This window comes from Salvelinus alpinus, chromosome 23 (genome assembly GCF_045679555.1).
Source record: "Salvelinus alpinus chromosome 23, SLU_Salpinus.1, whole genome shotgun sequence".
Taxonomy (NCBI): Eukaryota; Metazoa; Chordata; class Actinopteri; order Salmoniformes; family Salmonidae; genus Salvelinus; species Salvelinus alpinus.
Genome location: NC_092108.1, coordinates 22,393,271 through 22,407,058, shown reverse-complemented (window position 1 = coordinate 22,407,058; position 13,788 = coordinate 22,393,271). Strand labels below are relative to the sequence as shown.

General features: G+C 42.2%; 2 protein-coding genes across 5 annotated transcripts in view; one reads left to right on the top strand and one right to left on the bottom strand.

The window, feature by feature from the left end:
• Positions 1 to 10,468, top strand: part of LOC139551243 (obscurin-like) — a 91,662-nt gene extending 81,194 nt beyond the window's left edge. Inside the window, exons 64-75 of the mRNA XM_071362730.1 lie at positions 2,420 to 2,579; positions 2,717 to 2,833; positions 2,996 to 3,160; positions 3,280 to 3,438; positions 3,718 to 3,895; positions 4,104 to 4,217; positions 4,371 to 4,538; positions 5,308 to 5,410; positions 5,613 to 5,742; positions 6,105 to 6,198; positions 6,416 to 6,458; positions 7,033 to 10,468. Of these exons, the coding sequence (XP_071218831.1) occupies positions 2,420 to 2,579; positions 2,717 to 2,833; positions 2,996 to 3,160; positions 3,280 to 3,438; positions 3,718 to 3,895; positions 4,104 to 4,217; positions 4,371 to 4,538; positions 5,308 to 5,410; positions 5,613 to 5,742; positions 6,105 to 6,198; positions 6,416 to 6,458; positions 7,033 to 8,173 (2,572 nt within the window). The 3' untranslated portion in view covers positions 8,174 to 10,468. The remainder of the gene's footprint in view (positions 1 to 2,419; positions 2,580 to 2,716; positions 2,834 to 2,995; positions 3,161 to 3,279; positions 3,439 to 3,717; positions 3,896 to 4,103; positions 4,218 to 4,370; positions 4,539 to 5,307; positions 5,411 to 5,612; positions 5,743 to 6,104; positions 6,199 to 6,415; positions 6,459 to 7,032) is intronic.
• A 312-nt stretch (positions 10,469 to 10,780) lies between these two features.
• guk1a (guanylate kinase 1a) overlaps positions 10,781 to 13,788 on the bottom strand; it is a 37,756-nt gene continuing 34,748 nt past the window's right edge. For all 4 annotated transcript variants that reach the window (XM_071361550.1, XM_071361552.1, XM_071361549.1 and 1 more), the window contains one exon: positions 10,781 to 13,729. In XM_071361550.1, the coding sequence (XP_071217651.1) occupies positions 13,691 to 13,729 (39 nt within the window). In that variant the 3' untranslated portion in view covers positions 10,781 to 13,690. The remainder of the gene's footprint in view (positions 13,730 to 13,788) is intronic.

The window sequence follows — 13,788 nt, the reverse complement described above, 5'->3', positions numbered from 1 at the left end:
ACTACTCATATTAGCTTCACGGTTCGTTTTGTTATTTTGTTTGTTTGTTCAGTGTTCATTCTTATAATAAAGAAGAATGTACACTTACACGCTGCGCCTTGGTCTCCTCCTTACAACGGCCGTGACAGTATATACCACTTATAAACTGGGTAGTTTGGGTTCTGGATGCTGATTGCATGTGTTAGGTTCTAAATAAACACAGTAAAAAAACTCACAGACTCTTATTAAAGCTCAAACCAAGTTTATTCACCCACTGGGTCATACAGCTGCATAAGACAAAGACATATACACACAAGCACTAGTATTTAATCCTTTCTCCTATAATGAGTCCCTCCTTACACATCTGAACAGCCAATACACCTCTGTTGCTATGCAGAAGATTAGTGATATATGTTCTACCTCACTTCATCTAACCTGACCTCTGCCCAAATTCCTCACTCCTCCCCAACTCACTGTCATGAGACTGTGTCTCTTCTCCTCCCATAGGATCCCTAATGTCGGACAATAACATATCCTGGTAGAATGTAAACATTCTACATTCCCCTCTCTCCTCCAGTGACATGAAAAAGGATATTTAATGTTTTCAAGTCTAAAAGTCAGAACCCAACAGATGAAACAGCATTCCAGCTGTGAGTATATCAGACAATATACCACAGGTATGGCATAAAATTACACTAAACAAAAATATAAACGCAACATGTAAAGTGTTCGTCCCATGTTTCACGAGCTGAAATAAAAGATCCCCAAAAATTTCACACACACAAAAACATTATTTCTCTCAAACTTTGTGCACAAATTTGTTTACATCCCTGTTAGTGAGAATGTCTCATTTGCCAAGATAATCCATCCACCTGACAGGTGTGGCATATCAGGAAGCTGATTAAACATAATGTAATATTTCTAATTGTATATAACTGCCTTAATTTTGCTGGACCCCAGGAAGGGTAGCTGCTGCATTGGCAGCAGCTAATGGGGATCCTTAATAAATACAAATTACACAAGTGCACCATTGTGCTGGGCACAATAAAAGGCCACACAACACAATGCCACAGATGTTTTGAGTTTTGAGGTGGTGTGCAATTGGCAGGCTGACTGCAGGAATGTCCACCAGGGCTGTTGCCAGAGAATTCAATGTTAATTTCTCTACCATAAGCCGCCGCCAACGTCATTTTAGAGAATTTGGCAGTACGTCCAACCGGCCTCACAACTGCAAATCACGTGCATAGCGTTGTGTGGGTGAGCGGTTTGCTTATTCAACGTTGTAAAGTGAGTGCCCCATGGTGATGGTGATGGTATGGGCAGGCAGAAGTTACAGACAACAAGCACAATTGCATTTTATCAATGGCAATTTGAATGCACATCAATACCGTGACGAGATCCTGAGGCCCATTTTCGTACCATTCATCCACCGCCATCACTTTATGTTTCAGCATAGTAATGCCTGTCACAAGGATCTGTACACATTTTTTGGAAGCTGAAAATGTCCCAGTTCTACCATGGCATGCATACTCACCAGACATTTCACCTATTGAGCATGTTTGGGATGCTCGGGATTGACGCGTGTGACAGCGTGTTCCAGTTCCTGCCAAAATCCAGCAACTTCGCAGAGCCATTGAAGAGGAGTGAGACAACATTCCACAGGCCACAATCAACAGCCTGATAAACTCTATACGAAGGAGATGTGTGGCGTGCATGAGAAAAATGGTGGTCACACCAGATACTGACTGGTTTTCTGATCCACGCCCCTACCTTTTAATTAAGGTACCAGTGACCAACAGATGAATATCTGTATTCCCAGTCATGTGAAATACATAGATTAGGGCCTATTTCAATTGACTGATTTCCTTATGTGAACTGTAATTCATTAAAATCTTTGAAATTGTTGCATATTGCATTTATATTTTTGTTCAGTATATTTTTTACTGTTCTATTTATCTTGGTAACCGGTTTGTAAAAGCAATAAGTCACCTCTGGGGTTTGCGTCATGCCTAAGGTTTGCGTAAGAACAACCCTTAGCCATGATATATTGGCCATTATAAACTGGGTGGTTTGAGCTTTGAGTGCTGATTAGCTGACAGCGATGATATATCAGACCGTATACCATTGGTATGACAAAACATTCATTTTTACTGCTCTAATTACGTTGGTAACCAGTTTATAATAGCAATAAGGCACCTCTGGGGTTTGTGGTATATTGCCAATATACCACGGCTAAGGGCTGTGTCCAGGCACTCTGTTTTGTGTTGTGCGAATGAACAGTCCTTAGCCTTGGGTATATTAGCCATATACCACACCCCCTCGGGCCTTATTGCTTAAACATATCACACCACCTCTGGGTTTATTGCTTAAATATACTGGTAATAATTACATTTCCCACAAAGCTGCTGAATGAATTGACCCCATACTGTGTGATGTGCAGGTCCATGCTCCCTAAGTTGAGCCACTGTGACACTGATGACGACGTGGCCATGCGCTTCCTGAGGAGTGGCGAGGGCTTTGAGAAATACCTCCAGTACCTCGTAGGCCAGCAAAAGGCAGAGGCCGCTATCAGTGACAAGACCGTACACCACTTCTTCAAGGTAAGTGAACCCTTCACAAATACTGTTAGCACAAATGGTAATTCATGTGTAAGTCTTGTCATCTTTGTGATTATGATGGCTGACTGATGTAAGGCTAGTAATGGCCACGTTTCTGAACCCTGTTGTCTTTGTCACAGGAATACACAGACAAAGAACAGGCCAGTGCCGACCCTGCTGAAGGTCCTGTACTGAGCATCAACGCCTACCTCCAGAAACCTCTGGACAGAATCCAGAATTACAAGGCCTTGCTCAAGGTGAGTGTTTAACACTGTAAATGGGAATTCTTTGTTCTTGTTCACACACTAGGAATTAATGCACAAACAAATTGTCATATGTTTTTATGTTATATAATCTTGTTTAAATATTAATGTTATTATTATTATCTCAAATCGTTGTGCCCATTTCTGTGACTGTAGGAGCTGATCAGGAACAAGGCCAGGAACGGTCAGAACTGCTGCCTGCTGGAGGAGGCCTATGCCATGGTTTCATCACTGCCTCAGCGTTCAGAGAACACACACCACGTCTCCATGATAGAGAACTACCCTGCCACTCTGGATGTATTGGGGGAGCCCATCAGACAGGTGAATAACCAAAATCCATTTGCTTCCGTTTGGTGGCTAGTGAATACGACCATATTCTTGAGGATTTTCAACTAATTTTGTTTCCGTAGCCTATGTGACGGTGTTGTGTTTTGTAACAGGGACCCTTCATGGTGTGGGAGGGTGCACCTGGGGTAAGGTCCTCTTCCAGAGGTCACCATCGACACGCGTTCCTCTTCAAAAACTATGTCATCATCTGCAAATCCAAGAGAGACACCAACACAGACACCCAGGGCTACGTCTTTAAGAACATGATGAAGGTCAGACTCTCTTCATTGCTCTTTCTAAAAACTCCAGATGTAACTCAGCATGTCTATCCACTGAAACAAGTCACTAGAGAATTAGTCAACTCTAAATACCAGACAATTCCAATCTGTTGTTCAGGGTTGGCATAGAAATAGATTATTGCTGCTGGAGAGAATATATCATCAATGTCACACTTCCTATGACGTAAAAATAATTTCCTAACAGATAAATAAATAAAGTTAATCATTAGTCTTGAGGATAACTACTGTTTCTCTGTCTGTCTTCCTCCCTAGCTGAACAACATAGATGTGAATGAGACAGTGGAGGGTGACGACCGGGCCTTTGAGATCTGGCACGAGCGTGAGGACTCTGTCAGGAAGTACACCCTTCAGGCTCGCACCGTCATCATCAAGAACTCCTGGCTGCGAGACCTCAGGGAGCTGCAGCAGCGCTACACCATGCCTGCCTGGAGTGAGTCTGACACACACATTCACTCAGATCCACCAGACAAACAGACATAGTTTGACATAGCATATTGTGATCTAACCTTTACTATCAAACAAGTACTTTTTACATACTATGAAATTGCATACTATAATTTAATCGGTAATTGCATCAAATTTGTCATCTCTCCACTCAGGATTGATTGATGTGTAAATATATCCCTCTATCTGTCCAGGTATGCCTGACTTTGATGAGCTTCTGGCTGACTGCACAGCGGAGCTGAGACAGACGGTGAAACTGGCCTGCAAGGTTACTGGAGTACCCAAACCTGTGGTCACCTGGTACAAGGGTAAGAGACACACCATCGAGACCGCTGTGCGAAACCACGCAATAGCTGTGCATACAGTGCATGTTTGTTTTTATCTACATAGCCCATACCCTGTTAATGTTTTTGAGGTAGAAACACCTCCTATGTTAAAACTGTTTCCTCCTCTGATGACAGACGGGCGTGCAGTGGAGGCCGACCCTCACCACATCATTATCGAGGACCCTGACGGTTCCTGCACCCTGATCCTGGACAACATGACGGCTGATGACTCTGGACAGTACATGTGCTTCGCCACTAGCACAGCAGGCAACGCCAGCACCCTGGGAAAGATCACTGTCCAAGGTCGGTCTCTATTACAGAGGGGAAATGACACCAACATTAGGCTTGAACTGTGAAAGTGAACATAGCGCACACCCAGACCCTACTCATAAGAATCATTGACATACAATGAGTGTCCAAAACATTAGGAACACCTGCTCTTTCCATGACATAGACTGACCAGTTGAATCCAGGTGAAAGCTATGATCCCTTATTGATGTCACTTGTTAAATCCACTTCAATCAAATCATTGTAGATGAGGGGGAGACAGGATAAATAATGATTTTTAAGCCATGAGACAATAGAGACATGGATTGTGTGCCATTCAGATGGTGATTTAGGTTCCTTTGAACGGCTTATGGTAGTAGGTGCCAGGCACACCGGTTTGAGTGTGTCAAGAAATGCAATGCTGCTGGGTTTTTCATGCTCAGCAGTTTTCCGTGTGTATCAAGAATTGTCCACCACCCAAAGGACATCCAGCCAACTTGACATGAATGTGAGAGGCATTGGAGTCAACATGGGCCAGTATCCCTGTGGAACGCTTTCGATACCTTGTAGAGTCCACACCCCGATAAATCGAGGCTGTTCTGAGGGTAAAAGGGGGTCCAACTCAATATTAGGAAGGAGTTCCTAATGTTTTGTACACTCAGTGTACATGTCAACAGTAAAAGTGATTGATACTTTGCTTTGGGGAAAAAATCTACAATTCCAAGAATCAAAATTGTCTGGGAGGAATGTTGATCTTATAAAAAAATAAGCCTGTTTTCAAGAGTAACAATTGTGTGTGTTGTAGTGCCTCCTCGTTTCTTGAACAAGATGAGGAATGCTGTCTTAATCGTTGGTGAGGATGCTCAGTTTTCCTGCACCATCCAGAGCGCCCCCAGACCCAAGATCAGGTACACTACACCACACCTGTCTCCTAGGCTCTTTAAACTGACAATCTTTTAGTGACAGTGGACTGTGCCATTTGTTTCTTCCTACTGTGCTCATTATGTTGCCCATTCTTAATAGTTAATATACTGTATAAGCTAATAAGTAAGTATGTGTAAGGTAATTCATATTATCTCAAAATGTCATTTCATGCGTGTCCCTGAACAGGTGGTTCAAGGAGGGCAGGCTGCTGACTGACCAGGAGAAGTATCAGACCTACACTGAGTCCCGTAGTGGAGTCCTGGTGCTGGTCATTAAAGGGCCTACGGAGAGAGACCTGGGACACTACGAGTGTGAGGTAGGCCTTTAATTCACCACCCCTCAGCTAAAAAAAATTGGGCCGGTTTCCCAGCCAAATAAAGCCTAGTACCAGACTGAAATGTACTTTCAATGGGGATTCTTAATCCAGGACTAGCCTAATATGGGTCCAGGAAACCATTCCATACAGTTGTAAAACATTGGACTGCAAAGCACCTTGTGTGAATAGCTGCTGCTGTATCACACAAATGAGAGATACAGTAGTAGTAACATGTAACAGTAGTTACATTATTTGGATGCTTGGCATCCTCCAAAGAGGATTGTTTTCATGAAACATTACATTGATAAGATGAAGCCATTGTTTCAGTAAGCCTAATGTATTCTCCTCCCTGCCCATCCCAGTTGTCCAATCGACTGGGCAGTGCTAAATGTGCAGTTGATCTGTGCCTTCCTTCTGCTGTGGCTAGAAGAGGAGAGCAGGCGATCACCATCGAAGGTAGGAATACTCCCATTCATGCACATACCGTTGTGCATTAGTTTCATAATTTACCTCTTTTACCAAGTCCTAAAATGTAGAGAATGTATGCCACTTTCATTCAAAGGAAAAGATGAACCAACAGTTCATCAACAGTTTAGATGTAGTCTTTTTGTCTTGACATTAGCTATCAATTTATCTGCCTAACTCCATAAGCCCCGTCCTGCTTTCCTTCTAGTCACTGAGCAGGAGACTAAAACACCAAAGAAAACCATCATCATGTAAGTGTGACCAGGTTATGATACAGGCTAGAAGAAGCATGCATACTTGTGTGTGTCCTCCTTAGGCCTCTGCATGCATGGCCAGGCAGTATTTGAATCCTGAGTGTAAGAGGGGCTCACTCAACGCCAAATATAACTTCCAAGGAGCCGGCATATGGAATGGTTCCATAAGGGAATGGTTGTTAATATTTTTTTGTCTGCACATTTTCCTTAACTCATGTACCATTGTATGACATGTTTGTATGAGTAGACAAGACTCCACTTTGTGTGTGTGTGTGTGCGTGTCTGTGTACACGCTAATTAACACCTTTTGTATGTAGTCTTATTGTGAAAACAGCATGCCAGCAAGTTGTTCTATCTCTCTCTGCTGTCTCAAACATACCTTCTGTTCTATTCCTAGCATACAATACACTCTTAGAAAAAAGGGTTCTAACTGGAACCAAAAAGGATCCTTCATAGGGTTATCCTATGGGGACAGCCAAAGAACCCTTTTAGGTTCTAGATTTAACCTTTTTTTAAGTGTACCTTCTGGTCTGTCCCTCTTTCACACCCTCTGTGCTGTGTCCCCTTACAGAGAGGAGACCATAACTACGGTGGTGAAGAACACCCGTATGAAGCGTCGCGGCATGTCTCCATCTGGGTTCAACCGCTCCCAAACCACCACCCCAGATCTCCCCACCACCCCCACCGGCACGGCCAGGCAGAGGAGGCAGGTTTCTGCCAGCAGGAAGACCACCATCCCCACCCTGTACGTCACGGAGCCCGAGGGAGGTGCTGGGGCCCGGGCCGCAGAGAACAGGTGGGTGGAGGTAGAGGAAATCATTGAGTACAAGGTCAACAAGTCGCCCAGGCTATCCAGGAGAAGAGGGGTCTCCCCAGCTGGGTCGGAGCGAGCGAACACCCCCTCCTTCACCCGGCCACGGAGGTCCCCGAACCCCAACACCAACAATTCCAACAACAAGCTGGTAGAGCTGCAGAACTCCTCCGACCTGGAGGGGGCTCAGCCTATAACCTGGGATGATGATGAGGAGGATGAGAACGTGGCTGGGTCCGAGGTCGCCCCTGGACTCAGTGGAGAGGCCTACGAGGTCTCCTCTGTTCTAATCCCTAACCACCATGAACATGATGAGGCCTGGCTAGAGGAGCAGCAAGAGGCCTTTGTCACAGAACCGGATGATGATGATGATGATAACATGGAACCTCCCAGGAAGCTGGAGCCTAAGACCCTGACCCAGGCCGGTCGCGTTCTCACCCTGGAGGACTTGGAGGACTATGTTCCCAGGGAGGGGGAGACCTACGGCTCCTCCAACACCAGGCCCTCCCCTGCCGAGAGACCCTGTGAGATCTCTGTGCTTCAGAGGGAGATTGGGGGCTCTGTCGTGGGCCAGCCAGTGCTGCTCAATGTGGGGAGGCCTGTGGTTGTGCCCAGGGGGAGGCGCAGCCCTGGCTTCTTCAGCCGCTTTAGAGAGTACCTCTCAGGCAGCATGTTCTCCCTGGCTGCCCCCCACCACCACCACCCCAGCTTAGGCCAGTCTAGAAGGGAGAGAGAGATTCCCATCCAGGTCAGCCACGCTAAGCAAGAGGTCAAGCCTGCATACTGCTCTGAGGTGCAGAGAGTGGAGGGAGGGCAGCAGAGATACAAAACCAAAGTCTACACGTCAGTGGGCAAGCCAGTCACTCTTCAGATTAGCCAGAACCCATATCAAAACCAATAACCTAGTGTGTGAAAATCAGTTGCTTGATTAAAACCAAGCAGATTTTTGTTAATTGGTGATACGTACAATAGCCGTTTTAGTCTTAAATGGGAACATTACTACTTAAGTGTTAAAAAGCATATTCTAACCTTGCATTTTCTTGCAAATGGGAGTATCATTCCATTTTGAAGCAACCCATCTGAAAGTCAAATGCAGACACAGGAAGTCAGTTGTTTTGGTCAGACAAAGTCGTTTTTAAAGGACAAAACATCAAAAGGGGGTTGGATATGTTGTTTAGGCTAAATGATTTCCGAACGCCATTGTATACTATCCAGGCTTCAATTTATTGTTGCCTTGCTTGCCACATATTTGATTATTTGATGTACAGAAAAATATAGAATAATTGCAAGTCTTGCAACATGGACTGACACCATTTGAAAGTTTAAAAAATCCATCTGCTTTACCCTCAGGTGACAGATGTTTTGAATGTCAACATCTTGATGTTAAACTTCTGTTCTGTAGGAGAACATCAGTACAGTACTATATTTCTCTCTGTGTGTTGTCTCTGAAGTTTAATGAACAAGGAATATCCACCTTGACTTGTAGCATATCAGTTTATAAATAGGCTAACTAACTCCTGTGAAAGGAAAAAAGTTTGTCTCGACAGTAACTTACCAAACCAATGACTTCAGCAACAAAATTGCTAGAGGTACAAAAGAAGTCTAAAAGAGCATTGACTACCAACATTGCTGGATTGTGTGAAACATTGACGATGTTCTTTCAACTGCAGTCACTGTCTGCTTGAGAATACAAGAAAGCCAGATTAAAGACTGATACATGGATCATTGAGTTGTACTTCAGATTGGGCTGTCCTGTCCTATGGAGAAGTCTAGAATTTTCTAAGAATTTCTAGATGGGCAGTTACATGTTGTGCAGTGCTGATGCTTTTACATTAACTGTATATCATTCACTTGTGGTGTGGACTGTGGAATGATATAGGTCTATGATTGTGTTATACAGGTCTCGTATAAAGGGTCTCTGTTTACTTTAGGTTATATACATCCAAAACATAGACCTATATAGGATATTTCATTTTGAACTGGGTCATTTGTTTTATGGAAAGGCACTTCATTATCAGTTTCTTGAGAGCAATAAAGAGTAGATTGACCTCAGATAATTAAGTATTTGTGATTACTTTAAGGTAAAATGTAATTAATTATATTTAGAAAAGTGACAGCATGTTATGTATTAGCTTTTTGAAAGCTGATTTGCGTGTTTATCTGATTGACGTAATTTAATTAACACAATTAACACAAAACACTGTAACGCCAGCGCGTTTTGGACTTCTGGGTAGAACCATTGGATTTGTCTTTCTTCTGCATCCGTAGATGCCAACCATTAGTCTGTGTAATTAACGGGGGCTGAGCTAGAGCTGTGTTTGTGAGACAAGGGCGGATCCCAAAGGGGCCCTAGGCTGGGTCTTTTTACAAAAACGTATGTAGTCTGAATGATTTGAGCTACAAACTATTCAAAGATATTTATGAAAAGGTGAGGCTCTCACGAACACGTGCATGTAACTATGACGCTCAAAACCTACACAAGAGTCATTAGAAGGTAAGGGGTTGTTCTACATAGAAGATCATAGGAAATCCCAGGACATAGTGTCTATAATAAGCTCACGTAGTGGCTCTCACAAAATCTTAACAGTTGTCATTTCCCAGTGAGCATACAATTTCTGTACTTACAGCATTCATATCAATTCATTTGGTCAGGATTTTGCTTTGGCAGATTTTTTTTTTTTTTAATTGACATTTGTCAATAAAACTCATGAATGCAACTGTTTTATGTCAAATAGTTTTGTGTTCTACTTGTAGCCCTGGTTGTCCTGAAAAGAACACTCCATTGTGAGGCTAAATATAAGGTGCCCTTATAATAAATGAAAGTCAGATACATTAAAAGATGATTTTTGCTGGGGTCGCGGGACTGACAGGGTTAATATTAATCTCGTCACGTTCGGTTCAGGGGAGAGGACAGTTACATAGTTAGTAGTGAGCCATTGTACATTGGATTTATTAACTTTGTTGCAATATATTGTTTTAAAAAGTGAATTACCACTTTCCAAAGTAAGAGTGATGTTTTGTTTTATGTTATTTTAAACGTCTTGTAAAAGCATTGAATGTTTAACTTTGTAAGAAATTCAACATAAATCACATATAGGTTTTGACTGCCTGCACATGTTTAGTTAAGAGAATTAATAGTTCATGGATTTCAAGTGTTTAATGCACCAAAATAATTAAATTGCAACTGATGAACTGATCAGCCTGTTGTTTTATTCACTCTTGGTGAATGTGTGGGTTGGTTGGTAATGCAATCACCAAATGTAAATGGTTGTGTTTTGTCTTCCTCTAGTCTATATCCTCTTCAATTGCATTGAATCGTTCACATATAAAAGTGTAGGCCTAAGAAATACTAGTCAAAATTGAGAGTCAACAATGGTAGCTCTAACCATTGATTATATATTTCAGGTCAGGTGCTTGGACTTCAACCATTCTGCCATACTGGTCAGCAAATCACTGGCCGTTTTCAGTCAAATTAACAGGATCACTATGCTTAAAAAATAAAAAGATATCCAGGGAAAACAGTTTTATTATTTTACTTGACTACACTTGTAAAATACATAAAATGTTACTAGAAATACATATTAAAGAACAAGGACTCGTTGAAGGCTGGGTAAATTGTCAATATTTGGCCAAAGATGACACATTCAAAGCAGTGGTATAACATTTGCACCATTAAAAAGCTGGTCAGAGTGAAAAAGTTAAATAAATATATTTCAATAAGTAATTTGTGCAAAGGAAGGAATGTTTTATTCAAAGGGAGATCAAATACAGAGGACAAGAAGCTATGGAGTTTAAGAGTCATGGGCCAGAGTATGTCATATTAGTTACCAATGAACTGAATTTGGGTTCTGAATGGAAAACATGTTCAACTACAAACTTAAAATAAATAAGTGCAGGCTTTTTGGAAGGCTGCCTTGAACAAAGAGGTTGTGTGGAACTCAATGTAACCAGTTTCAAGTAAAGCAGATGCTCTGTGTGCTTGGTTCTAAGCTTTTCTATATTTTCCTGAGGACAGAGCCAATATTTGCTCCATTTATTTAATATTAATTCACTCTGATTCTCATTCAAACATTTTCTTTCCAAAAAAAGGCCAACTGAATATCATTATAATATAGGTGAGATTGTAAAATAATAAACATACAATACAAAAGTTTTACACCATTACAATACAACTGTCAAAAAAAAAAATATATATATTAGAGGTTAGACTACGTCACCGTGAGTTGTGGTCTCCAGAAGTGTAACTTTGTTATACAGAGGTTAACATCATGATTGTAAATCCTAAATGGCAATCCTTTGTTTTATTAGTGAATGAATATTGTACTTTATCATAATTGTATCAGTATGGTAAAACAGGGAAACTTGAAACAGATATTTTCACACACAAGATGACTAGGATCATTAGCAAACAGCAGCTAGGCTACAGTAAGTTCCTGAGATCAGCTGTAATACGTATGGTGCTTCCCTGTGTGACTATCTTAGAGCCAGAGTTAGCCTGTGCTTAGCTAGTGCCCAAGCACCTGGCCTTGTGATTGTTTGTTAGCTGCCCTATGTTGACGAACTACTATGGGTCAAGAATCCCTCTTTTAAAAAGAATGAAAAGGCAACAACATAAAAAAATATATAACCATTGGTTTTCTCCTCTTCACATTTCTGGCTATGGCACCTTGCTGTGGCCATTATGACAACCAATGCATCTCTGTACAACCACACTAACTGGTTTAAGGACATTTCTGCTGAACAGAAACAGAACATACCATACCAGTGTCTACTCTTGCTGAACAAATTGGTTTATCCACTAGTCAGTGTTGTGTTCGAGACCACGTAAAGCGGGACCAATTCAAGACCAAGACCGGAGCAAATAGAGTCCGAGTCAATACCAAGACGGGGGGGGGGGGGGGGGGGCAAGACCGAGTCAAGACCGGGAGGGGGACAAGGGGTCCGAGACAGAGTCAATACAGAGTCACCACTGTACTAACCTGTCACACACTGAAGACCTATAGGTTCACCACTGTACTAACCTGTCACACACTGAAGACCTATAGGTTCACCACTGTACTAACCTGTCACACACTGAAGACCTATAGGTTCACCACTGTACTAACCTGTCACACACTGAAGACCTATAGGTTCACCACTGTACTAACCTGTCACACACTGAAGACCTATAGGTTCGCCACTGTACTAACCTGTCACACACTGAAGACCTATAGGTTCACCACTGTACTAACCTGTCACACACTGAAGACCAATAGGTTCACCACTGTACTAACCTGTCACACACTGAAGACCTATAGGTTCACCACTGTACTAACCTGTCACACACTGAAGACCTATAGGTTCACCACTGTACTAACCTGTCACACACTGAAGACCTATAGGTTCACCACTGTACTAACCTGTCACACACTGAAGGCCTATAGGTTCACCACTGTACTAACCTGTCACACACTGAAGGCCTATAGGTTCACCACTGTACTAACCTGTCACACACTGAAGACCTATAGATTCACCACTGTACTAACCTGTCACACACTGAAGGCCTATAGGTTCGCCACTGTACTAACCTGTCACACACTGAAGACCTATAGGTTCACCACTGTACTAACCTGTCACACACTGAAGACCTATAGGTTCACCACTGTACTAACCTGTCACACACTGAAGACCAATAGGTTCACCACTGAGAAAACATGTCTATACTAGATATAAAAGCTGTTAAGATAATTATGTTTCAAGAAAGGAGTGTATATATTTGGCCTGGAGAAGCAGTTTTATGCCCTGACTGAATGGAAGCTGATAATTATGAGTTTTTTTACTCTGCTGATCTCGGCTGGTCCCAGACTGAGTTAAGACCGAGTACAAATGTATCCAACACTGAGACAAGACCGAGACACTCAATGTGGCCTCGAGTACTACAACACTGCCATTAGTGGGAATGAGTCTTGTTATTATGGCCTTCTGTTGTTGAAGAGCAGAGAGAACACAGTTAATGATTTGGGGCTATAATACTACTAAATGTGCAGAAGAAAAAGAAAATGGCAGAAACTCCTGTATGCAGTAAACATGGAAGAAAAAACATATTAGGGACCATCTCAGTCACAGGTTAACCATTAATGGAGTGTTTTTCTTTGTGGATAAAAAAACTAAAATGTGCCAAATGAGTAAATAAAGCAAAAATAGTCCACTTCTACTTACAGCTTTTATCATCTTAATACCTACCTATATCCTCCTAATATGTAAATACATATGCTAGATCTTAGTGCACACTCAAAAGGTGTGGTTAGGTGCAAGGGATGTTGTTTGGAGTTCCTTCCCACACCAGTATCTGCCAGAATGTTCAGGATTGGAATAGAGGGGCTGACATTTTGTAAGGAGTGGCCAGGATGGCTAGGATGGATGTCAGGCTTCTCGTCGCTTAAGAGGACAAGTTGGTTTTCTGGACGTTTTTGATTTCCTTAAGAAAGAAAGTAGGTTTGAGGATGATATTTTGGAGATGGTGAAATTCAACACTGA